The following is a 27,276-nucleotide window of genomic DNA, read 5'->3' as shown; positions in this document are numbered from 1 at the left end:
ATAGGTTCAAGGTGAAGGGGAGAAGATGTATTAGGAACCTGAGGGGTAACGTTTTCACACAGAGGGTGGTGGGTGTATGGAACAAGCTGCCAGAGGAGGTAGTTGAGGCTGGGACTATCCCATCGTTTAAGAAACAGTTGGACAGGAACATGGATAGGACAGGTTTGGAGGGATATGGACCAAGCGCTGGCAGGTGGGACTAGGGTAGTTGGGACATTGTTGGCAAGTTGGGCCGAAGGGCCTGTTTCCACACTGTATCACTCTATGACTCTATAATGGGGTTAGGAGGGAGAGATAGATCTGCCATGATTGAATGGCGAGGTAGACTTGATGGGCCGAATGGCTTAATTCTGCTCCTATCACTTATGATCGTGACATTCACAGCTCTGTGGTTTAGTTTAGAGATGCAGTGCGGAAACAGGCCCTTCGGCCCACCGGGTCCGCGCCGACCAGCGATCCCCGCACACGAACACTATCCTGGGGACAATTTACATTTAGACAACAGACAATAGGTGCAGGAGGAGGCCATTCGGCCCTTCGAACCAGCACCACCATTCAATGTGATCATGGCTGATCATTCTCAATCAGTACCTCGTTCCTGCCTGCCCCCCATACCCCCTGACTCCACTATCCTTAAGAGCTCTATCTAGCTCTCTCTTGAATGCAGTCAGAGAATTGGCCTCCACTGCCTTCTGAGGCAGAGAATTCCACAGATTCACAACTCTCTGATTGAAAAAGTTTTTCTTCCTCTCCGTTCTAAATGGCCTACCCCTTATTTACGCCAAGCCAGTTAACCTACAAACCTGCACGTCTTTGGTGTGTGGGAGGAAACCGAAGATCTCGGGGGGGGGGGGGGGGGGGGGGAACCCACGCAGGTCACGGGGAGAACGTACAATCTCCGTACAGACAGCAATCGTGGTAGTCGGGATGGAACCCGGGTCTCCGGCGCTGTGAGGCAGCAGCTCTACCCGCTGGGCCGCCTGTATGTAAACCAGTTGTAATTTTCCTCTTGCAGGTGAACAGTGATGTTGTGTACTGGACCCAGCAGAACGATGGCACTTTGGTGAAGGGGGAGGTGAAGACTGATGATGTCGGCAAGTTGATTCTCACCAAGTCGGTTGGTTCGGATATGAGGATGAACATCACTGATCAGTACAAGTACCCAGAAGGTAGGTCACACTCCACCTCGATGGCACACAGTTCAGGTCTTCTGCAGTTGTACAGGGTCATTCTACAGTTGTATAGGGTCCTTCTGCAGTTGTACAGGGCCCTTCTGCAGTTGTACAGGGCCCTTCTGCAGTTGTACAGGGCCCTTCTGCAGTTGTACAGGGCCCTTCTGCAGTTGTACAGGGCCCTTCTGCAGTTGTATAGGGCCCTTCTGCAGTTGTACAGGGCCCTTCTGCTGTTGTACAGGGTCCTTCTGCAGTTGTACAGGGCCCTTCTGCAGTTGTATAGGGCCCTTCTGCAGTTGTATAGGGCCCTTCTGCAGTTGTACAGGGTCCTTCTGCAGTTGTATAGGGCCCTTCTGCAGTTGTACAGGGTCCTTCTGCAGTTGTACAGAGTTCTTCTCCAGTTGTACAGGGCCCTTCTGCAGTTGTACAGGGCCCTTCTGCAGTTGTACAGGGCTCTTCTGCAGTCGTACAGGGCCCTTCTGCAGTTGTACAGGGCCCTTCTGCAGTTGTACAGGGCTCTTCTGCAGTCGTACAGGGCCCTTCTGCAGTTGTACAGAGTTCTTCTGCAGTTGTACAGGGCCCTTCTGCAGTTGTATAATGTCCTTCTGCAGTTGTACAGGGCCCTGGTAAGTCAACACCTGGAGTATTGTGTACAGTTTTGGTCTCCAAATTTGAGGAAGGACGTCCTTGCTATTGAGGCAGTGCAGCGTAGGTTCACCGAGTTCGACCTGCTGCAGCTGTACGGTGCGTCAATGAAGAATGATCCCAACATCCCTTCAGCTGGGGAGGGGGCGAGCAACACATTTTGCTGAATAACTCAGTGTTCGTGAGGAGTGAACGTACATTGCCATCGGAAGGTCATGTAAAGGCCACCTTCCACATTATGCAGCGTAGCCACCAGACGTTGCCAAAACCACACGCTGTCTGATGAAGCACCCAACCGATGAATCACAGCACTGATGGAAACCTGCAATCTAATTTGTCATCCAGAATATAGAACCTATGTTACCCAGAGGGCAGGCACAGAGTGCTGGAGTAACTCAGCGGGTCAGGCAGCATCTGTGGAGAACATGGATAGGTGACGTTTCACAGAGTGCTGGAGTAACTCAGCGGGTCAGGCAGCATCTCTGGAGAGAAGGAACGGGTGACGTTTTGGGTCGAGACCCTCCTTCAGACCTGAATCGTCACCTATCCAAGTTCTCCACAGATGCAGCCTGACCCGCTGAGTTACTCCAGCACTCTGTGAAACGTCACCTATCCAAGTTCTCCACAGATGCTGCCTGACCAGCTGAGTTACTCCAGCACTCTGTGAAACGTCACCTATCCATGTTCTCCACAGATGCTGCCTGACCCGCTGAGTTACTCCAGCACTCTGTGAAACGTCACCTATCCATGTTCTCCACAGATGCTGCCTGACCCGCTGAGTTACAGGATAAACCAGCATCCGCAGTTCCTTTCCAGGTATCCAATTGTGTCGTCATGTGCTGATTATTGACAGCATTTTAATCAGGTTGATACCCCTCTCATCTCTCTACCTTTCACACCGTTTAAGAGGCAGAGGTTGATGTAGTTAAGTGCTTTATTTCTCCCAGTGCCGACATTATCGACGGCTTCATAAATTCAATTCACAGACATAAAATAGCCTCATCTGCGCCGATCTGTAACATTAACCAGAATTACTTAGATGACTGCACCTTGACTTTGTGTCCAGTTACCAGCGAGTCTCTAACAAGCGTTAGAACTACATCCGTCCGCATTCTGACTTTGAGTCACAGAGTGATACAGTGTGGAAACAGGCCCTTCAGCCCAGCTCGCCCACACCGCCCAACAGCTACCCCAGTCCCACCTGCCCGCGCTTGGCCCATATCCCTCCAAACCCGTCCTATCCGTGTCCCTGTCCAACTGCTTCTGAAACGTTGGGATAGTCCCAGCCTCAACTACCCCCTCTGGCAGACACAGAGTGCTGGAGTAACTCAGCGGGTCAGGCAGCATCTGTGGAGAACATGGATAGGTGACGTTTCACAGAGTGCTGGAGTAACTTAGCGGGTCAGGCAGCATCTGTGGAGAACATGGATAGGTGACGTTTCAGAGTGCTGGAGTAACTCAGCAGGTCAGGCAGCATCTCAGGAGAGAAGCAGCAGCTGACGTTTCAGGTCAGGACCCTCCTTCAGACCTGAATCATAGGCCCGAACGCTGTAGGGTTTCGGACACTGTAGGCCCGGTCACTGTCGGCCCGGACACTGTAGGCCCGGTCACTGTAGGCCCGGACACTGTGGGCCCGGTCACTGTAGGCCCGGACACTGTAGGCCCGGACACTGTAGGCCCGGTCACTGTAGGCCCGGTCACTGTAGGCCCGGACACTGTAGGCCCGGACACTGTAGGCCCGGTCACTGTAGGCCCGGACACTGTAGGCCCGGTCATTGTAGGCCCGGACACTGTGGCCCGGACACTGTAGGCCCGGTCACTGTAGGCCCGGACACTGTAGGCCCGGTCACTGTAGGCCCGGACACTGTAGGCCCAGACACTAATGGCCCGGACACTGTAGGCCCGGACAGTGTAGGGAAGCCCGGGCATCGCCTAATGGATGTTGCGTAGCAACCTGCCTCCCGGCCCGGGCGGCCGCCATTGGTGGAGCGGGAGCACGTGGCCGCTGGCTGGGTGAGGTCACGTGGGGCGCGGGGCGGTGACGTCACCTTTTGTCCCATATTTGGGAGTGAGGAAGTTGGCAACCCTTAGGTGTGACTATACAAGACAGAGAGAGCTGATTATAAAATGGGAATTCTGAAGTCTCTGTCGTTAAAGGTTTTTTATGAGAATATAATTAAAGAGGTGAAACGCATAATTTGTTAAAAATGCCTCGATGACAGAGTTGAACACTGATCTACAGATTTAGCTTTTCAATGCTCCACGTTAATGAATTTTTAATTGCCCAACAATAAATTTTGAATTTAAGTTGAATTTAGCTGTGGGGAGAAATATTTTATGTTGTATCTTCAGTAAGAGATTAACTGCCTGATTATATTCACCGGCGACTGAAGTCTCCAGTCCTAGAAACATAGAAACATAGAAAATAGGTGCAGGAGGAGGCCATTCGGCCCTTGGAGCCTGCACCGCCATTCAATATGATCATGGCTGATCATCCAACTCAGTATCCTGTACCTGCCTTCTCTCCATACCCCCTGATCCCTTTAGCCACAAGGGCCACATCTAACTCCCTCTTAAATATAGCCAATGAACTGGCCTCAACTACCTTCTGTGGCAGAGAATTCCACAGATTCACCACTCTGTGTGAAAAAAAACGTTCTCATCTCGGTCCTAAAAGACTTCCCCCTTATCCTTAAACTGTGACCCCTTGTTCTGGACTTCCCCAACATCGGGAACAATCTCCCTGCATCTAGCCTGTCCAACCCCTTAAGAATTTTGTAAGTTTCTATAAGATCCCCCCTCAATCTTCTAAATTCCAGCGAGTACAAGCCGCGTCTATCCAGTCTTTCTTCATATGAAAGTCCTGCCATCCCAGCCTGCATCAGAATAAAGAGTCAGCTCCCATCTTGAGACCACTGGCCATTGTGCCCATCACATGAAGTCCTGGAATGGCGGGACTGCCGTATGATGAAAGAATGGGTCGACTGGGCTTGTTTGTATACACTGGACTTTCGAAGGATGAGAGGGGATCTTATAGAAACATAAAATTCTTAAAGGATTTGACAGGCTAGATGCAGGAAAAGATGTTCCCCATGTTGGGGGAGTCCAGAACCAGGGGCCACACAGTCTAAGAATAAGGGGTCGGCCATTTAGGACTGAGATGAGGAAAAACTTTTTCACCCAGAGAGTTGTGAATCTGTGGAATTCTCTGCCTCAGAAGGCAGTGGAGGTCGATTCACTGGATGTTTTCAAGAGAGAGTTAGATTTAGCTCTTAGGGCTAACGGAATCAAGGGATATGGGGAGAAAGCAGGAATGGGGTACTGATTGTGGATGATCAGCCATGATTACATTGAATGGCGGTGCTGGATCAAAGGGCCGAATGGCCTCCTCCTGCACCTATTTTTCTATGTTTCTTTGTTTAGAGTCATAGAGTGATACAGTGTGGAAACAGGCCCTTCGGCCCAACTCGCCCACACCGGCCAGCAATGTCCCAGCTACACTAGTCCCACCTGCCTGCGCTTGGTCCATATCCCTCCAAACCTGTCCTATCCATGTACCTGTCTACCTAATTCTTCAACGATGGGATAGTCCCAGCCTCAACTACCTCCTCTGGCAGCTTGTTCCATACACCCACCACCCTCTGTGTGAAAAAGTTACTCCTCAGATTCCTATTAAATCTTTTCCCCTTCACCTTGAACCTGTGTCCTCTGGTCCTCGATTCCCCTACTCTGGGCAAGAGACTCTGTGCATCTACCCGATCTATTCCTCTCGGGTACTCTACTTGTGTTTCTGGAGGTGTGCTTGTCCAATCTCATGGTTCTAACACACAAAAGTGGATGGTGTTGTAGATAGTGAAGATGGTAGCTGGGCCAATTACTGGATGTGTTCAAAAGTGAGTTGGATAAAGCTCTAGGGGCTAGCGGAGTCAGGGGGTATGGAGAGAAGGCAGGCATGGGTTACTGATTGTGGATGATCAGCCATGATCACAATGAATGGCAGTGCTGGCTCGAAGGGCCAAATGGCCTCCCCCTGCACCTGTTTTCGATGTTTCTATGTTTCTAAACTTCCACCCTCTCCCCACCCTCCCATCTGCAGGCAGCCGCGAGGAAAGGGCGTCCCTGAAAATGGCGGAGCTGTACGGAGTTGCGAAGACAGAGGTGCCAACGGAGCTGCCAAAGGATGTCTCCGCCAAGGTGCAGGTGGATGAGAACATCATGGTGGGCTCTAGCTTCCAGCTGGGCCTGGAGTTTAGTAACCTCAGCAACGCAATCCGCACTGTGGAGGTCCAGATCACTGGCTACGTCGTGTTCTACACCGGAGTCCCGAAGGTCCAGGTCACAGATGAAAACCTTGAGGTGGAGATGGAGCCCGATGAAGGTTAGACCCAGCGTCCAATCCCTTCCCTACGCGGTCTACTCTGCAGATCTACAGTAATCTACAGATCAGTCTGAAGAAAGAGCTCGACCTGAAACGTCACCCATCCCTTCTCTCCACAGATGTTGCCTGTCGTTATGTAGAGTCTACTCTGCAGATGCTGGTCTACTAAAAGAAAATGACAAAGTGCTGGAGTAACTCAGCGGGTCAGGCAGCATCTCTGGAGAAAAGGAATGGGTGACGTTTCGGGTTGGGTTTTCTTCTTTTATCCATCACTGGAAAAAAACACTTTGCCACATTAAAGCAAAACTCTCTCTTACCCTCCCTCTCTCTCAACCCACCTCAACACAACATGGCATAACTAATTGAAACTTACCGAATAATGAAAGGCCTGGATAGAGTGGATGTGGAAAGGATATTTCCACTAGTGGGAGAGTCTAGGACCAGAGGGCACAGCCTCGGAATTAAAGGACGTTCCTTGAGGAAGGAGATGAGGAGGAATTTCTTTAGTCAGAGGGTGGTGAATCTGTGGGATTCTTTGCCACAGACGGCTGTGGAGGCCAAGTCAGTGGATGTATTTAAGGCAGAGATAGATAGATTCTTGATTAGTCATCATGGGTGGTCACTGGAGGCGAGTGTGACTGTCCTCTCCATAGGGTGGGACCCCTGTGCGTGACTTTGTTTAACGTGGGGAGACTGGTGCACAGACAGCCACCACACGGTCCTTGACAGATCTGGGTCAGGATCCAGTGGCGTGGAGTCCAAGACGACCGGGGACCCTTTTCTGCTGCAGCCTTCATCCATCCGCCTTCCCAGCCGTTGTGACGCTCCACTAAAGTCAGCCGCCATCATCCTCCCTCCCTCCGCCTGTTCCACCGTTGCGGTCTTGGTTGGATCGCTCTTTGTCAGGGACCTCCCTCCCCCTCGACCTTACCCCCATGGGTGACCCTACCAGGAGTGTAGCTCCAGACGGCATCGCTCTCAGGATCTCAGGACCACACGAGCTTCTCCACCGCGACACGGTGACAATCCATGGGGAAGTGCGGGTGTCAGGGGTTATGGGGAGAAGGCAGGAGAATGGGGTTAGGAGGGAGAGATAGATCAGCCACGATTGAATGGAGGAGTAGACTCGATGGGCCGAATGTGACTGAATATCAACTTAACCATGAGGCCAGTTCTGACACCAAATTGCCGGTGTCATCTCTTGCGTTAATTAGTTATATTGGCCATTAAAGTCAGAGCTATGGAATAGTACGTTCCGAAACCTTTATTACCATTTGATGTGTGGGACATGCAGTGTGTTTTGCTTTCAGTTGCCGTGGATTTATGGCAGATTTGTTCTGTCTTTTACACTTTGCAGAGTGAAAAATGTGACCAGCAAAAAACAAAAAAGATTAAACAGGCAAATGAAGCCGCTTTTGAGAACTTAGTCCAACTGTTTTGACGAGGAAAGTTTTAGTTTGGAGACACAGCTTGGAAACCTTCCCCCCCTAGACCCACCGAGTCCACACCGATCATCGATCACCCGTTAGAAACATAGAAACATAGACAATGTATTCACTGGAGCTCAGAATGACGAGAGGGGATCTTATAGAGACGTATAAAATTATAAAAGGACCGGACAAGCTAGATACAGGAAAAATGTTCCCAATGTTGGGGGAGTCCAGAACCAGGGGCCACACAGTCTAAGAGTAAAGGGGAGGCCATTTAAAACTGAGGGGAGAAGAAACTTTTTCACCCAGAGAGTTGTGAATTTGTGGAATTCTCTGCCCCAGAGGGCAGTGGAGTCCAATTCACTGGATGGATTTAAGAGAGAGTTAGATAGAGCTGTAGGGGCTAGTGGAATCAAGGGATATGGGGAGAAGGCAGGCACGGGTTACTGATTGTGGATGATCAGCCATGATCACAATGAATGGCGGCTGGCACAAAGGGCCGAATGGCCTCCTCCTGCACCTATTTTCTATGTTTTAATGTTTCTAAAGTAGGTGCAGGAGGAGGCCATTTGGCCCTTCGAGCCAGCACCGCCATTCATTGTGATCAATCATTATCATACTTTCTGTAGCTTAACAGTTTTATTAATGCAATGACACACAAATAAATATACAATTACTCTGTGTCTCTGTGTCTCTGTGTCTCTGTGTCCCTGTGTCTCTGTGTCTCTGTGTCTCTGTGTCTCTGTGTCTCTGTGTCTCTGTGTCTCTGTGTCTCTGTGTCTCTGTGACTCTGTGACTCTGTGTCTCTGTGTCTCTGTGTCTCTGTGTCTCTGTGTCCCTGTGTCCCTGTGTCCCTGTGTCCCTGTGTCCCTGTGTCTCTGTGTCTCTGTGTCTGTGTTTCTGTGTCTCTGTGTCCCTGTGTCCCTGTGTCTGTGTTTCTGTGTCTCTGTGTCCCTGTGTCCCTGTGTCCCTGTGTCCCTGTGTCCCTGTGTCCCTGTGTCCCTGTGTCTCTGTGTCTCTGTGTCTCTGTGTCTCTGTGCCCCTGACTCCCTGTGTCTCTGTGTCCCTGTGTCCCTGTGTCTCTGTGTCCCTGTGTCCCTGTGTCCCTGTGTCCCTGTGTCCCTGTGTCTCTGTGTCCCTGTGTCCCTGTGTCCCTGTGTCTCTGTGTCCCTGTGTCCCTGTGTCTCTGTGTCCCTGTGTCTCTGTGTCCCTGTGTCTCTGTGTCCCTGTGTCCCTGTGTCCCTGTGTCCCTGTGTCTCTGTGTCCCTGTGTCCCTGTGTCCCTGTGTCTCTGTGTCTCTGTGTCCCTGTGTCTCTGTGTCCCTGACTCCCTGTGTCCCTGTGTCCCTGTGTCCCTGTGTCCCTGTGTCTCTGTGTCCCTGTGTCCCTGTGTCCCTGTGTCCCTGTGTCCCTGTGTCCCTGTGTCCCTGTGTCCATGTGTCCCTGTGTCTCTGTGTCTCTGTGTCTCTGTGTCCCTGACTCCCTGTGTCTCTGTGTCTCTGTGTCCCTGTGTCCCTGTGTCTCTGTGTCCCTGTGTCCCTGTGTCTCTGTGTCCCTGTGTCTCTGTGTCCCTGTGTCCCTGTGTCCCTGTGTCTCTGTGTCTCTCTGTGTCCCTGTGTCCCTGTGTCTCTGTGTCTCTGTGTCTCTGTGTCTCTGTGTCCCTGTGTCTCTGTGTCTCTGTGTCTCTGTCTCTCTGTCTCTCTGTGTCTCTGTGTCTCTGTGTCTCTGTGTCTCTGTGTCTCTGTGTCTCTGTGTCCCTGTGTCCCTGTGTCCCTGTGTCCCTGTGTCTCTGTGTCTCTGTGTCCCTGTGTCCCTGTGTCCCTGTGTCCCTGTGTCCCTGTGTCCCTGTGTCCCTGTGTCTCTGTGTCTCTCTGTCTCTCTGTGTCTCTGTGTCTCTGTGTCTCTGTGTCTCTGTGTCCCTGTGTCCCTGTGTCCCTGTGTCCCTGTGTCCGTGTGTCCGTGTCTCCGTGTCTCTGTGTCTCTGTGTCTCTGTGTCCCTGTGTCCCTGTGTCCCTGTGTCCCTGTGTCCCTGTGTCCCTGTGTCCCTGTGTCCGTGTCCGTGTCTCTGTGTGTCTGTGTGTCTGTGTGTCTGTGTCTGTGTGTCTGTGTGTCTGTGTGTCTGTGTGTCTGTGTGTCTGTGTGTCTGTGTGTCTGTGTGTCTGTGTCTGTGTGTCTGTGTGTCTGTGTGTCTCTGTGTCTCTGTGTCTCTGTGTCTGTGTCTCTGTGTCTCTGTGTCTCTGTGTCTGTGTGTCTCTGTGTCTCTGTGTCTCTGTGTCTCTGTGTCTCTGTGTCTCTGTGTCTCTGTGTCTCCGTGTCTCCGTGTCTCCGTGTCTCTGTGTCTCTGTGTCCCTGTGGCCCTGTGTCTCTGTGTCTCTGTGTCTCTGTGTCCCTGTGGCCCTGTGTCCGTGTGTCTCTGTGTCTCTGTGTCCCTGTGTCCCTGTGTCCCTGTGTCTCTGTGTCTTTGTTTCCCTGTGTCTCTGTGTCTCTGTGTCTCTGTGTCTCTGTGTCTCTGTGTCTCTGTGTCTGTGTGTCTCTGTGTCCCTGTGTCCCTGTGTCTCTGTGTGTCTCTGTGTCTCTGTGTCCCTGTGGCCCTGTGTCCGTGTGTCTCTGTGTCTCTGTGTCTCTGTGTCCCTGTGTCTCTGTGTCTCTGTGTCTCTGTGTCTCTGTGTCTCTGTGTCCCTGTGTCTCTGTGTCTCTGTGTCTCTGTGTCTCTGTGTCTCTGTGTCTCTGTGTCTCTGTGTCTCTGTGTCTGTGTGTCTCTGTGTCCCTGTGTCCCTGTGTCTCTGTGTCTCTGTGTCTCTGTGTCTCTGTGTCTGTGTGTCTCTGTGTCCCTGTGTCCCTGTGTCTCTGTGTGTCTCTGTGTCTCTGTGTCCCTGTGGCCCTGTGTCCGTGTGTCTCTGTGTCTCTGTGTCCCTGTGTCCCTGTGTCCCTGTGTCTCTGTGTCTTTGTTTCCCTGTGTCCCTGTGTCTCTGTGTCCCTGTGTCTCTGTGTCTGTGTGTCTCTGTGTCCCTGTGTCTCTGTGTCTCTGTGTCTCTGTGTCCCTGTGGCCCTGTGTCCGTGTGTCTCTGTGTCTCTGTGTCCCTGTGTCTCTGTGTCTCTGTGTCTCTGTGTCTCTGTGCCTCTGTGTCTCTGTGTCTATGTGTCTCTGTGTCCCTGTGTCTCTGTGTCTCTGTGTCTCTGTGTGTCTCTGTGTGTCTCTGTGTCTGTGTGTCTCTGTGTCTCTGTGACTAGTCCTCGAGGCATTGATGGGTTCTCCTGGTGTTGGCATCTTGTTCTCCATCGTTGCTTCCCAACCAACTCTCGATCTTTGATTTCAGTCCATCAGACGCAAGTACAAATCAAATCCAAGGACTATGAGGACAAACTGGTGGAACAGTTCTCCCTGGAGTTCCTCATAACGGCACATGTACTGGAGACTGGGCAAAGACTAGTCATTGAGAAGAAGGTTATGCTGCAGATTCCAAAGCTGAATATAACGGTATGACATCAGCTCAGCTCCGTCCACTTTAGTTTTAGAGATACAGCGCGGAAACAGGCCCTTCGGCCCACTGGGTCCGAACAGCCCAGCGATCCCCACACACTAACACTATCCTACACCCGCTAGGGACAATTTTTACATTTACCAAGCCAATTAACCTACAAACCTGCACGTCTTTGGAGTGTGGGAGGAAAACAAAGATCTCGGAGAAAACCCTCGCAGGTCACGGGGAGAACGTACAAACTCTGTACAGACAGCGCCCGTAGTCGGGATGGAACCCGGGTGTCCGGCGCTGTGAGGCAGCAACTCTACCGCCGCGCCACTCTGTAACAGGTGTACGGAATTACAGTGAATAGCTTTTGTTGCGCGCTAACCAGTCAGTGGAAAGACAATGCACGATTATAATCCAGCCGTTCACAGTGTACAGATACATGATAGGGGAATAACGATGCTTCAGCTTTTCGCTGTACCTCGGTACACATGACAATAAACTCAACTGAATTGAAGGAAAACGAAACTGCAGATGCTGGTTTAAATCGAAGGTAGGCTCGGAGTGCTGGAGTAACGCAGTGGGTCAGGCAGCATCTTTGGAGAACATGGATAGGTGACGTTTCGGATCGAGGCCCTTCTTCAGACTGATGTCAGGGGAAGGAACGGAATGGGATTGAAAGGCAAGATAGACAACAAACAATAGACAATAGGTGCAGGAGTAGGCCATTCGGCCCTTCGAGCCAGCACCACCATTCAATGTGATCATGGCTGATCATTCTCAATCAGTACCCTGTTCCTGCCTTCTCCCCATACCCCCTGACTCCGCTATCCTTAAGAGCTCTATCTAGCTCTCTCTTGAATGCATTCAGAGAATTGGCTTCCACTGCCTTCTGAGGCAGTGAATTCCACAGATTTACAACTCTCTGACTGAAAAAGTTTTTCCTCATCTCTGTTCTAAATGGAGTTTATTCTTAAACTGTGGCCCCTGGTTCTGGACTCCCCCAACATTGGGAACATGTTTCCTACCTCTAACGTGTCCAACCCCTTAATAATCTTATATGTTTCGATAAGATCCCATCTCATCCTTCTAAATTCCAGTGTATACAAGCCTAGTCATTCCAATCTTTCAACATACGACAGTCCCGCCATTCCGGAAATTAACCTAGTGAACCTGTGCTGCACGCCCTCAATAGCAAGAATATCCTTCCTCAAATTTGGAGACCAAAACTGCACACAGTACTCCAGGTGCGGTTTCACTAGGGCCCTGTACAACTGCAGAAAGACCTCTTTGCTCCTATACTCAACTCCTCTTGTTATGAAGGCCAACATTCCATTGGCTTTCTTCACTGCCTGCTGTACCTGCATGCTTCCTTTCAGTGACTGATGCACTAGGACACCCAGATCTCGTTGTTTGTCCCCTGTTCCTAACTTGACACCATTCAGATAATACTCTGCCTTCCTAGTCTTACCACCAAAGTGGATAACCTCACACTTATCCACATTAAACTGCATCTGTCATGCATCCGCCCACTCACACAACCTGTCCAAGTCACCCTGCAACCTCATAGCATCTTCCTCACAGTTCACACTACCACCCAGCTTTGTATCATCTGCAAATTTGCTAATGTTACTTTTAATCCCTTCATCCAAGTCATTAATGTATATTGTAAATAGCTGCGGTCCCAGCACCGAGCCTTGCGGTACCCCACTAGTCACTGCCTGCCATTCTGAAAGGGACCCATTTATCCCCACTCTTTGCTTTCTGTCTGTCAACCAACTTTCTATCCATGTAAGTACCCTACCTCCAATACCATGTGCTCTAATTTTGCCCACTAATCTCCTATGTGGGACCTTGTCGAAGGCTTTCTGAAAGTCGAGGTACACTACATCCACCGGCTCTCCCCTGTCAATTTTCCTCGTTACATCCTCAAAAAATTCCAGAAGATTAGTCAAGCATGATTTCCCCTTCGTAAATCCATGCTGACTCGGAACAATCCTGTTACTACTATCCAAATGCTCCGCAATTTCGTCTTTTATAATTGACTCCAGCATCTTCCCCACCACTGATGTCAGACTAACTGGTCTATAATTTCCCGTTTTCTCTCTCCCTCCTTTCTTAAAAAGTGGGATAACATTAGCTACCCTCCAATCCACAGGAACTGATCCTGAATCTATAGAACATTGGAAAATGATCACCAATGCTTCCACTATTTCTAGAGCCACCTCCTTAAGTACTCTGGGATGCAGACCATCAGGCCCTGGGGATTTATCAGCCTTCAGTCCCATCAGTCTACCCAACACCATTTCCCGCCTAATGTGGATTTCCTTCAGTTCCTCCGTCACCCTAGGATCTCTGGCCACTAGAACATCTGGGAGATTGTGTGTATCTTCCTTAGTGAAGACAGATCCAAAGTACCGGATCAACTCGTCTGCCATTTCTTTGTTCCCCATAATAAATTCCCCAGCTTCTGTCTTCAAGGGACCCACATTTGCCTTGACTATTTTTCCTCTTCACGTACCTAAAGAAGCTTTAGCGTTATGGGGAGAAGGCAGGAGAATGGGGTTAGGAGGGAGAGATAGATCAGCCACGATTGAATGGCGGAGTAGACTAGATGGGCAGAATGGCCTAATTCAGCTCCTGTAACTTATGACCAGGGCAGGTGTGTGGGGCAAGTGTTTTACACAGAGGGGGGTGGGGGCCTGGAACGTGCTGCCAGCGGTGGGGGTGGAGGCAGATACGATAGTGGTGTTTGAGAGGCTTTTGGACAGGCGTGCAGCGTAGGTTCACTAGGTTAATTCCCGGAATGGCGGGACTGTCGTATGTTGAAAGGCTGGAGCGATTGGGCTTGTATACACTGGAATTTAGAAGGATGAGGGGGGATCTTATTGAAACATATAAGATAATTAGGGGATTGGACACATTAGGGGCCGGAAACATGTTCCCAATGTTGGGGGAGTCCAGAACAAGGGGCCACAGTTTAAGAATAAGGGGTAGGCCATTTAGAACGGAGATGAGGAAGAACTTTTTCAGTCAGAGAGTGGTGAAGGTGTGGAATTCTCTGCCTCAGAAGGCAGTGGAGGCCAGTTCGTTGGATGCTTTCAAGAGAGAGCTGGATAGAGCTCTTAAGGATAGCGGAGTGAGGGGGTATGGGGAGAAGGCAGGAACGGGGTACTGATTGAGAGTGATCAGCCATGATCGCATTGAATGGCGGTGCTGGCTCGAAGGTCTGAATGGCCTCCTCCTGCACCTATTGTCTATTGTCTATTGTCTATTGTCTATTGTCTATTGTCTATTGTCTATTGTCTATTGGCACATGGACATGAAGCGAATGGAGGGATATGGATCACGTGCAGGGAGAGGGGATTAGTTCATCTTGGCATCACGTTCAACACTGACGTTGAACATGATGCCAAGGGCGGGCACGGTGGCGCAGCGGTAGAGTTGCCGCCTTACAGCGAATGCAGCGTCGGAGACCAGGGTTCCATCCCGACTACGGGCGCTGTCTGCACGGAGTTTGCACATTCTCCCCGTGACCTGCGCGGGTTTTCTCCGAGATCTTCGATTTCCTCCCATGCTCCAAAGACGTGCAGGTTTGTAGGTTAATTTTGCTTGGTAAATGGAGAAAAAAAAATTGTCCCTAGTGGGTGTAGGATAGTGTTAGTGTGTGGGGGATCGCTGGTCGGCACGGACCCGGTGGGCCGAAGGGCCTGTTTCCGCGCTGTATCTCTAAACTAAACTAAACTAAACTGATGGGTCTGTTCCTGTGCTGTGCAATATTCAGTAAGAATTTCAATATTCTGATGATGGAACTTACACAGTTAGACAGTCTTGATTCAGAGTTCAGAGTTTAGTTTCTAGTCACGTGCACAGAGGTACAGTGAAAAACGTTTTTGTTGCGTGCTAACCAGTCAGCAGAAAGACTGTACATGATTACAATCAACCTGTCCACAGTATACAGATACAGGATAAAGTGAATAACGTTTAGTGCAAGGTAATGTCCAGTAAAGACCGATTAAAGATAGTCCGAGGGTCACCAATGAGGTAGATAGTAGTTCAGCACTGCTCTCTGGTTGTGGTAGGATGGTTCAGTTGCCTGATAACAGCCGGGAAGAAACTGTCCCTGAATCTGGAGGTGTGCGATTTCACACTTCTGTACCTCTTGCCCGATGGGAGAGGGGAGAAGAGGGAGTGGCCGGGGTGAGACTGGTCCTTGATTATGCTGCTGGCCTTGCCGAGGCAGCGTGAGGTGTAGATGGAGTCAGTGGAAGGGAGGTTGGTTTGTGTGATGGTCTGGGCTGCGTCCACGATTTGTTGAAATTTAAAGGATATTTGGGTACATGGATTGGAATGGTTGACAATAGACAATAGACAATAGGTGCAGAAGGAGGCCATTCGGCCCTTAGAGCCAGCACCGCCATTCAATGTGATCATGGCTGATCATCCACAATCAGTACCCCTTTCCTGCCTTCTCCCCATACCCCCTGACTCCGCTATCCTTAAGAGCTCTATCTAACTCTCTCTTCAAAAGGATTCAGAGAATTGGCCTCCACTGCCTTCTGTGGCAGAGAATTCCACAGATTCACAACTCTCTGACTGAAAATGTTTTTCCTCATCTCCGTTCTAAATGGCCTACCCCTTATTCTTAAACTGTGGCCCCTGGTTCTGGACTCCCCCAACATTGGGAACATGTTTCCTGCCTCTAGCGTGTCCAATCCCTTAACAATCTTATATGTTTCAATAAGATCCCCTCTCAACTTTCTAAATTCCAGTGTATACAAGCCTAGTCGCTCCAGTCTTTCAACATATGACAGTCCCGCCATTCCGGGAATTAACCTAGTAAACCTACGCTGCACGCACTCAATAGCAAGAATATCCTTCCTCAAATTTGGAGACCAAAACTGCACTCAGTACTCAAGGTGCGGTCTCACTAGGGCCCTGTACAGAGTCTAGGAGTCTCTTGCCCAGAGTAGGGGAATCGAGGACCAGAGGTCATAGGTTCACGGTGAAAGGGAAAAGATTTAATAGGAATCCGAGGGGTAACCTTTTCACACAGAGGGTGGTGGGTGTATGGAATGAGCTGCCATAGGAGGTAGCTGAGGCTGGGACTATCCCACCGTTTAAGAAACAGTTGGACAGGTACATGGATGGGACAGGTTTGTAGGGATATGGACCAACTGCTGGCAGGTGGGACTAGGGTAGCTGGGACATTGTTGGCCGGTGTGGGTGAGTTGGGCTGAAGGGCCTGTTTCCACACTGTTTCACTCTGTGACTCTGTCTATGACATGGGTGGATCATCAATAACTGCCTCTCCTTACAGGTCGAAGGTGAGGTGGCGTTTGGGAGAGAGGTGACCGTGGTTGTCCAGTTCACCAACCCCTTCACCAAACCTCTGGAACAGCTGGTTCTTCGCATTGATGGGCTGGACTACACCGGGTCTCACCTGACACTGTTCAGGTAGGAATCGTCTATGGGATCTGAGCCTGAAGAAAACAAAGAAACATAGACCACAGAGGCCATTCGGCCCTTCGAGCCAGCACCGCCATTCATTGTGATCATGGCTGATCATTCTCAATCAGTACCCCGTTCCTGTTTTCTCCCCATATCCCTTGATTCCACTAGCCCCTAGAGCTCTATCTAACTCTCTCTTAAATTCATCTAGTGAATCGGCCTCCACTGCCCTCTGTGGCAGAGAATTCCACAAAATCACAACTCTCTGGGTGAAAAAGTTTCTTCTCACCTCAGTTTTAAATGGCCTCCCCTTTATTCTTAGACTGTGTGGCCCCTTGTTCTGGATTCCCCCAACATCAGGAACATTTTTCCTGCATCGAGCCTGTCCAATCCTCTAAGAATTTTATATGTTTCTATAAGATCCCCTCTCATCCTTCTAAATTCCAGTGAACACAAGCCCAGTCGACCCATTCTTTCATCATACGTCAGTCCCGCCATCCCGCGAATTAACCTGGTGAACCTACGCTGCACTCCCTCATTAGCAAGAATGTCCTTCCTCAAGTTAGGAGACCAAAATTGCACACAGTACTCCAGGTGCGGTATCACCTGGGCCCTGTATAACTACAGTAGGCCCTCCTTGCTCCGAAACTCAAATCCTCTCGCAATGAAGTCCAACATGCCATTAGCTTTCTTCACTGCCTGCTGTACCTGCATGCTTACTTTCAGTGACTGATGTACAAGGACACCCAGATCTCGTTGCACCTCCCCTTTTCCCAATCTGACACCATTCTGATAATAATCTGCCTTCCTGTTCTTGCCACCAAAGTGGATAACCTCACACTTATCCACATTAAACTGCATCTGCCATGCATCCGCCCACTCACACAACCTGTCCAAGACACCCAAGAGTCCCAAAAGGTTAATCTGCAAGTCGAATCAGTAGTGAGGAAAGTAAACACAATGCTAGCATTTATTTAGAGAGGACTAGAATACAAAAACAGGGGTGTAATGCTGAGGCTCTATAAGGCACTGATCAGGCCTCTTGTGGAATATTGTGAGCAATTGTGGGCCCCATATCTGAGGAAGGATGTGCTGGCTCTGGAGAGGGTCCAGAGGAGGTTTACAAGAACGATCCCAGGAATGAGTGGGTTAACATATGATGAGCGTTTGTGGGCACTGGGCCTGTACTCGCTGGAGTTTAGAAGGATGAGGGGGGACCTCATTGAAACTTACATAATAGTGAGCGGCCTGGATAGAGTGGATGTGGAGAGGATGTTTCCACTAGTGGGAGAGTCTAGGGCCAGAGGACACAGCCTCAGAATTAAAGGACGTACCTTTAGGAAGGAGATGAGGAGGAATTTATTTAGTCAGAAAGTGGTGAATCTGTGGAATTCTTTGCCACAGACGGCTGTGGAGGTCACAAGTCAGTGGATATATTTAAGATGAAGATAGACAGATTCTTGATCAGTGCGGGTGTCAGGGGTTATGGGGAGAAGGCAGGAGAATGGGGTTAGGAGGGAGAGATCGATCAGCCATGATTGAATGGCGGAGTAGGCTTGATGGCCTATTTCTGCTCCTAGAACTTATGGACTTTATGAACTTATGAACTTATTAACCTTAAAACGGCACGGTGGCGCAGCGGTAGAGTTGCTGCCTCACAGCGCCGGAGACCCGGGTTCCATCCTGACTACGGGTGCTGTGTGTACGGAGTTTGTACCTTCTCCCCGTGACCTGCGTGGGTTTTCTCCGTGTGCTCTGGTTTTCTCCCGCACTCCAAAGAAAGACGTACAGGTTTGTAGGTTAATTGGCTTCGGTAAGATTGTAAATAGTCCCTAGTGTGTGTGTGTTGGACAGAGTTAGTGTGCGGGGAACACCTCAAACTGGAAAAGATGCCCCTCAGGTTCCGAATGAATCTTTCCCCCCTCACCTTAAACCTATGTCTTCAGTTTCCCTACTCTGGGTAAGAGACTTAGTGGATTCACCCTGTCCATTCCTCCCATGATTTTATACACATCTATAAGATCACCCCTCAGCTACCTGCACTCCAACGAATAAAGTCATAATGAATTGAACTTAAGTTTAGTTTAGTTTTTAGTATAGTTTAGTTTAGTTTAGTTTTGTTCACGGTGGTGCAGCGGTAGAGTTGCCGCCTTACAGCGAATGCAGCGCCGGAGACCCGGGTTCCATCCCGACTGCGGGCGCCGTCTGTACGGAGTTTGTACGTTCTCCCCGTGACCTGCGTGGGTTTTCTCCGAGACCTTCGGTTTCCTCCCGCGCTCCAAAGACGTGTAGGTTTGTAGGTTAATTGGCTTGGTAAATGTAAAAATTGTCCCTAGTGTGTGTGTAGGATAGTGTTAGTGTGCGGGGATCGCTGGGCGGCGCGGACCCGGTGGGCTGAAGGGCCTGTTTCCGCGCTGTATTTCTAAACTGTATCTCCAAACTAAACTAAACTAGAGGGAGAGAGATGGGAGAGAGTGTTTTATTGTCATGTGTTCCGAAACGGAACAGTGCATTCTTACAGCAACACAACAGAGATGTGAATATAATAGTCTGTAAACAACATAATAAACAACAGAAAAACTTCAGTATATTTGTTTAAAAACGGACAAATATATAGACAATAGTCTGGATTATAATCTACTTTGCATTTAATTCCCCACACGTTTAACAATACTCTGCTAGTTTTCCTGCTCACTTGTGTCCCTACGAACTGGCCACTCCCTCTTCTCCCCTCTCCCATCGGGGCAAGAGGTACAACCAACCTCCCTCCCACTGACTCCATCTACACCTCACGCTGCCTCGGCAAGGCCAGCAGCCCAGCCCAGCCCAGACCATCACACAAACCAACCTCCCTCCCACTGACTCCATCTACACCTCACGCTGCCTCGGCAAGGCCAGCAGCCCAGCCCAGACCATCACACAAACCAACCTCCCTCCCACTGACTCCATCTACACCTCACGCTGCCTCGGCAAGGCCAGCAGCCCAGCCCAGACCATCACACAAACCAACCTCCCTCCCACTGACTCCATCTACACCTCACGCTGCCTCGGCAAGGCCAGCAGCCCAGCCCAGACCATCACACAAACCAACCTCCCTCCCACTGACTCCATCTACACCTCACGCTGCCTCGGCAAGGCCAGCAGCCCAGCCCAGACCATCACACAAACCAACCTCCCTCCCACTGACTCCATCTACACCTCACGCTGTCTCGGCAAGGCCAGCAGCCCAGCCCAGACCATCACACAAACCAACCTCCCTCCCACTGACTCCATCTACACCTCACGCTGCCTCGGCAAGGCCAGCAGCATAATCAAGGACCAGTCTCACCCCGGCCACTCCCTCTTCTCCCCTCTCCCATCGAGCAAGAGGTACAGAAGTGTGAAAACGCACACCTCCAGATTCAGGGACAGTTTCTTCCCGGCTGTTATCAGGCAACTGAACCATCCTACCACAACCAGAGAGCAGTGCTGAACTACTATCTACCTCATTGGTGACCCTCGGACCCCCAATCAGTACCCTGTTCCTGCTTTCTCCCCATATCCATTGATTCCCTTAGCCCTAAGAGCTAAATCTCTCTCTCTCTTGAAAACATCCAGTGAATCGGCCTCCACTGCCTTCTGTGGCAGAGAATTTCAGCGAGTTCGGAGGGAGAGATAGATCAGCCGCGATTGAATGGTGGAGTAGACTTGATGGGCCGAATGGCCTAATTCTGCTCCTATCACTTATGAAACCAACCCCCCTTCCATGAACTCCATCTACATTCTGTGATACCACCCACTTTCGTGTCATCTGCAAATTGTCTGTTCATGCCGTGTTCATTCTTATCCAAATCGTTGAAATTATAAAACATTTGGCATGTGCCTAATTCTGTTCCTATCACTTATCATAATCATCATAATAACCAACCATCATCTTGGCCTTTATGGCAAGAGGAGTTGAGTATAGGAGCAAAGAGGTCCTTCTGCAGTTGTACAAGGCCCTAGTGAGACCGCACCTGGAGTACTGTGTGCAGTTTTGGTCTCCAAATTTGAGGAAGGACATTCTTGCTATTGAGGGCGTGCAGCGTAGGTTTACTAGGTTAATTCCCGGAATGGCGGGACTGTCATATGTTGAAAGACTGGAGCAACTAGGCTTGTATACACTGGAATTTAGAAGGATGAGAGGAGAACTTATCGAAACATATAAGATTATTAAGGGATTGGACGCGTTAGAGGCAGGAAACATGTTCCCAATGTTGGGGGCGTCCAGAACCAGGGGCCACAGTTTAAGAATAAGGGGTAGGTCATTTAGAACGGAGATGAGGAAAAACTTTTTCACTCAGAGTTGTGAATCTGTGGAATTCTCTGCCTCAGAAGGCAGTGGAGGCCAATTCTCTGAATGCATTCAAGAGAGAGCTAGATAGAGCTCTTAAGGATAGCGGAGTCAGGGGGTATGGGGAGAAGGCAGGAATGGGTTGATTGAGAATGATTGAGAATGATCAGCCATGATCACATTGAATGGTGGTGCTGGCTCGAAGGGCCGAATGGCCTCCTCCTGCACCTATTGTCTATTGTCTACAAGTATGTTTTGCAACATACGAGGAATGTCATTTGCCGTACAGTCACACCAATAAAAAGCAACAGGACACACACAATACATTTCAACATGAACATCCCCCACAGTGACTCCTCCACATTCCTCACTGTGATGGAAGGCAGGCGAACAAAACTTCAATCTCTCCCTTCTTTGTCCTCCAGCGGTCGGGGGTCTCGAACCTTCCGTTGACGGGACGATCTTGGCTCCCGTAGCCGGTGGCGGCCCCTCCACGTCGGGGCGATCAAGCTCCTGCACCGGGGAGGAATCTCAGCTCCCCCGTGCCGGGCGACCGACCCTGGGTCGGGGCCGGCTTTGGAGCTTCCCGACATCGGTCTCTACCCGAGACAGCGAGCTCCTCGATGGTCTGAGTTGTATCCCTAAAACTAAACTAAAGTGAGGATTTTTTTTTTCTTTTGACCTACAGCCAAGTCACTGAGAAGGAGACGCTGAAGGCCAACGTCAAATGGGTCCTGCGGCGACGTGGTCGGTGGAAGATCATCGCCAGCTTGGACTGCCCGGCTCTGCGGCAGGTGGGCGGAGAGCTGGAGCTACAGGTCCAGTAGAGACCGCACGCCCCCGTGGCCGGGAACACAGCCAGCCCAGAGGGACACGCAGCGGCACACCCCATATCTCCCCCTCCCCTCACTAGTCGGAAGAAGGGTCTTGGCCCAAAATATCACCCGTTCCTTCTCTTCTGCCTGACCCGCTGAGTTACTCCAGCACTCTGTGAAACGTCACCTATCCATGTTCTCCAGAGATGTTGTCTGACTTGCTGAGTTACTCCAGCACTCTGTGTCTTTCTTCGATGTAAACCAGCATCTGCAGTTCCTTCCTACACAAGCAACATAGACAGCTGTCATCATCTGTCCATTTGTCACAGGAGCAGAATTAGGCCATTCGGCCCATCAAGTCTACTCCGCCATTCAATCGAAGCTGATCTATCTCTCCCTCCTAACCCCATTCTCCTGCCTTCTCCCCATAACCCCTGAAAGTTGAGTATAGGAGCAAAGAGGTCCTTCTGCAGTTGTACAGGGCCCTAGTGAGACCGCACCTGGAGTACTGTGTGCAGTTTTGATTCTCTGGATGCTTTCAAGAGAGAGCTAAATAGAGCTCAATGATAGCGGAGTCCATATCTCTCCAAACCCGTCCTATCCATGTACCTGTCCAAATGTCTTTTAAATGCTGTTCTTGGCCCTGCCTCAACCACCTCCTCCGGCAGCTTTTTCCGTACACCCACCACCCTCTGTGTGGAAAGGTTGCCCCTCAGGTTCTTGTGAAATCTTTCCCCCTCTCACCTTAAACCTGTCCTCTGGTCGGTGTGGGCACGTTGGGCCGAAGGGCCAGTTTCCATGCAGTATGACACTATAAGACTATTAGAAAGGAGATGAGGAGGAATTTCTTTAGTCAGAGGGTGGTGAATCTGTGGGATTCTTTGTCACAGACGGCTGTGGAGGCCAAGTCAGTGCAGATTGATAGGTTCTTGATTAGTGCGCGTGTCAGGGCGTGCAGCGTAGGTTTACTAGGTTAATTCCCGGAATGGCGGAACTGTCATATGTTGAAAGACTGGAGCGACTAGGTTTGTATACAGTGGAATTTAGAAGGATGAGAGGAGATCTTATCGAAACATATAAGATTATTAATGGCCAGGAAACCTGTTCCCAACGTTAGAGGCAGGAAATATGTTCCCAATGTTGGGAGAGTCCAGAACCAGGGGCCACAGTTTAAGAATAAGGGGTAGGCCATTTAGAACGGAGATGAGGAAAAAACGTTTTCAGTCAGAGAGTTGTGAATCTGTGGAATTCTCTGCCTCAGAAGGCAGTGGAGGCCAATTCTCTGTTACTTTCAAGAGAGAGTTAGATAGAGCTCTTAAAGATAGTGGAGTCAGGGGGTATGGGGAGAAGGCAGGAACGGGGTACTGATTGAGAATGATCAGCCATGATCACATTGAATGGTGGTGCTGGCTCGAAGGGCTGAATAGCCTCCTCCTGCACCTATTGTCTATTGTCTATTGTTCCTCTAGTGTCTTTGGCGTGTCCCCTGGTTCTGGACTTGGGTGGGGGAGGGATGGAGAGAGAGGGAAGACAAGGGTTAGTTGAAGTGACATCTCCTGGTTACTCTGCTGCCCACTGGTCATGGTTTCATCGTGCAGGATGTCAGCTGTGGTTCAGATGCCTGCGTTCTCACTGAGTCACGCAGTGTGTGGGCAGCAGAGAGTCTCCCTTGTGTGTCGGGTGAGGAGTGGGCTCTGTGGCACACCTTGCCCCGTGGCCGAGACACCAACCCCAGCCCCAGCTGCTCACAGCGAGACGGAAAACATGTCCGTCTGCTGGCGGCTTCTGTCCGAGACACAGAGGCACAGAGACACAGAGTCACAGACACACAAAGTCACACAGAGTCACACAGAGACACACAGACACACACAGAGTCACACAGAGACACACAGAGTCACACAGAGTCACACAGAGACACACAGACACACAGAGACACAGACACACACAGACACACACAGAGACACACAGAGACACACAGAGACACACACAGAGACACACACAGAGACAGACACACAGAGTCACAGAGTCACAGAGACACAGAGACACACACAGACACACAGACACATAGACACACAGACACAGACACACACAGAGACACACAGAGACACAGATACACACAGACACAGACACACACAGACACACACAGAGACACAGATACACACAGACACAGACACACACAGAGACACACAGAGAAACAGAGACACAGAGTCACAGAGACACAGTCACAGAGACACACACAGACACAGACACATAGACACAGATACACGCAGAGACACACAGAGACACAGACACACACAGAGACACACAGAGACACACACAGACACAGACACATAGACACAGATACACACAGAGACACACAGAGACACAGAGACACAGACACACACAGAGACACACAGAGACACACAGAGACACAGAGACACAGATACACACAGAGACACACAGAGACACAGAGACACAGATACACACAGAGACACACAGAGACACACAGAGACACAGACACACACAGAGACACAGATACACACAGAGACACACAGAGACACACAGAGACACAGACACACACAGAGACACACAGAGACACAGAGACACACAGAGACACAGACACACACAGAGACACACAGAGACACACAGAGACACACAGAGACACAGACACACACAGAGACACAGATACACACAGAGACACACAGAGACACAGAGACACAGACACACACAGAGACACACAGAGACACAGAGACACACAGAGACACAGACACACACAGAGACACACAGAGACACACAGAGACACAGAGTCACAGAGACAGAGAGTCACAGAGACACACACAGACACACAGACACATAGACACAGATACACACAGACACACAGAGACACACAGAGACACAGAGTCACAGAGTCACAGAGTCACAGAGTCACACAGAGTCACAGAGTCACACAGAGACACACACTGGTCAACACTGACTTGGTCAACACTCCCTGCACGTGATCCATAACCCTCCATTCCCTGCGTATCCATGTGCCTGTCCAAAAGCCTCTTAAACACCACTATGGTATCTGCCTCCACCCCCACCCCTGGCAGCACGTTCCAGGCCCCCACCCCCCTCTGTGTAAAACACTTGCCCCACACACCTCCTTTAAACTTTCCCCCTCTCACCTTATAAAGCTTTGACATTTCTACTCTGTGGAAAATGGTTCTGACAGTCTTTTTTATCCATGCCTTTTATAATTTTATATACTTCTACATATAATGATATAAAGAACTGCCTGGAGTCGCAGTACGGAACTGCCTCGGAGATTCTGTGCTGAGAGACATAATAATATCTCGATAATAACTTTCATAACTAGGGTTGCCAACTATCTCACTCCCAAATAAGGGACAAGGTAACGTCACCGCCCCGCGCCCCACCTGACCTCACCCAGCCAGCGGCCACGTGCTCCCGCTCCACCAACGGCGGCCGCCCGGGCCGGGAGGCTGGATGCTACGCAACCTCCGTTAGGCAGCGCCCGGGCCTCCGGGCCTACACTACCCGGGCCTATACTGTCCGGACCTACAGCGTTGGGGCCTACAGTGTCCGGGCCCACTGTGTCCGGACCTACAGCGTTGGGACCTACAGTGTCTGGGCCTACAGTGTCCGGACCTACAGCGTTGGGGCCTACAGTATCCGGGCCCACTGTGTCCGGACCTACAGCGTTGGGACCTACAGTGTCCGGGCCTACAGTGTCTGGGCCTACAGTGTCCGGGCCCACAGTGTCTGGGCCTACACTGACCGGGCCTACAGTGCCCGGGCCTACAGCGTCCGGGCCTACAGTGTCCGGGCCTACAAAATGGCGGCACTGCCCTAGCAGCTGCCGCTCACCTGCGGTCCATTTGTCTTTGTGTTTTTGTTGTTTTTTTTGTCTTAATTGTAGTTGTGATGTGGTGTTTTTGTGTTTGTGTACTATGTGTGTATGTGGGGGGGAGGGGGAAACTAACACTGTAAATATGTGTCCCTTCAGAACGGAGACCCGACCTTTGTTTTCTGGGCCGTGTCTCCGTTCCTGCTGCGGCCTACCATCGGCCCAACTCCTGGAGCTGTCGGCCTCCAGGGCTCTGGTTCGCAGAGCCCGCGGATCGGACTTACCATCAGCGGAGCCGGCCGTCTTCGGAGGCTGCGGGTGCGGCTGCGACTCACCTTAGGCTCGGGCCGCGTGGATGCCGACATCGGGAGCTCCGGCAGCGGCAGCGTGTTCGCCCGCCCCGGATCGCGGGGCTTGGGGCGCGGACATTTCACCGTCCGGCGCGGCCTAGGATGGCCGCGGGATATTTCTCTGCTGGGCGGGGGTTTCAATGTCGGGAGCCACGACCGCCCCGACGTGCAACAACAGTGGCAGCGACAGCGTGTTCGCCCGCCCCGGATCGGACTTATCATCGGCGGAGCCGGCCGTCTTCGGAGGCTGCGGGAGTGGCTGCGACGCGACGCGCCTTGGGCTTGGCCCGCTGTGGACCGTCCGGTGCGGCCTGCAACCACAACAACCTGGCTGCGGGCGAGGACAGCGGGAGAAGGGAAAGACATTGTGGCCTTCCATCACAGTGAGGAGAGAGAGGACTGGAGGAGACTCACTGTGATGGATGTTTCTTTGATGGATGTTTCTTTTTTTGTGTGTTTTTGGGGTTGGGTGGTTTGAGTGCCTGTTTGATGCTTTTATTGTTGGACTGTGTTTTTGGGGGTTTTGGGGTGTGTGATTTGAATGCCTATTTAATGCTTTTATTGTTGGACTGTGTTTTGGGGGGTTTTTGGGGTTGGGTAATTTTGGGTGCCTGTTTAGTGCTTTTATTGTTGGACTGTGGGTGATTGAATTAACATTTTGTTCAAGATGGCCGCGCAGTTGTGTTTGGCTGCCTGCCACTGTACGTTTCTTTTTTTTCCTAGTCAGATGTGCAGCACTTTGGTCAACGTGGGTTGTTTTTAAATGTGCTATACAAATAAATTGACTTGACTTGACTTGACTACAGTGTCCGGGCCTAAAGTGTCCGGGCCTACAGCGTCCGGGCCTACAGCGCCCACCCAGGCCTAATACGGGACAAGGGCGGTCCCGTACGGGACAAACCAATTTAGCCCAAAATACGGGATGTCCTGGCTAATACGGGACAGTTGGCAACCCTATTCTTAACCAGAGTACACCCTAATGCTAAATCTATATTGATTATCTCTTTTGTACGACCACTATGCTTTCAATGTGTGTAACCATTATCCAGAAAGGCTCTGAATAAAATTAACTTTGATGGAAACTTATCTTGAAGATTTCTTTGTGTCAATCAATGATAAAAGTTACAAAGATATTGTGGGCCCCATATCTGAGGAAGGATGTGCTGGCTCTGGAGAGGGTCCAGAGGAGGTTTACAAGAACGATCCCAGGAATGAGTGGGTTAACATATGATGAGCGTTTGTCAGCACTGGGCCTGTACTCACTGGAGTTTAGAAAGATGAGGGGGGACCTCATTGAAACGTACAGAATAGTGAGCGGCCTGGATAGAGTGGATGTGGAGAGGATGGTTCTACTAGTGAGAGAGTCTAGGACCAGAGGGCACAGCCTCAGAATTAAAGGACGTTCCTTTAGGAAGGAGATGAGGAGGA

At 50.5% G+C, this 27,276-nt stretch overlaps 1 protein-coding gene across 1 annotated transcript in view; it reads left to right on the top strand.

Annotated features, from left to right (window-relative positions):
- Nucleotides 1-23,228, top strand: part of LOC144601648 (coagulation factor XIII A chain-like) — a 60,944-nt gene extending 37,716 nt beyond the window's left edge. The window contains exons 10-14 of the mRNA XM_078413884.1: nucleotides 1,016-1,169; nucleotides 5,914-6,195; nucleotides 10,942-11,102; nucleotides 16,412-16,548; nucleotides 21,543-23,228. Of these exons, the coding sequence (XP_078270010.1) occupies nucleotides 1,016-1,169; nucleotides 5,914-6,195; nucleotides 10,942-11,102; nucleotides 16,412-16,548; nucleotides 21,543-21,681 (873 nt within the window). The 3' untranslated portion in view covers nucleotides 21,682-23,228. The remainder of the gene's footprint in view (nucleotides 1-1,015; nucleotides 1,170-5,913; nucleotides 6,196-10,941; nucleotides 11,103-16,411; nucleotides 16,549-21,542) is intronic.
- Nucleotides 23,229-27,276: the final 4,048 nt, after the last annotated feature.

This window comes from Rhinoraja longicauda, chromosome 2, assembly GCF_053455715.1.
Source record: "Rhinoraja longicauda isolate Sanriku21f chromosome 2, sRhiLon1.1, whole genome shotgun sequence".
Taxonomy (NCBI): Eukaryota; Metazoa; Chordata; class Chondrichthyes; order Rajiformes; family Arhynchobatidae; genus Rhinoraja; species Rhinoraja longicauda.
This window is presented reverse-complemented; position numbering and strand designations above follow the sequence as displayed.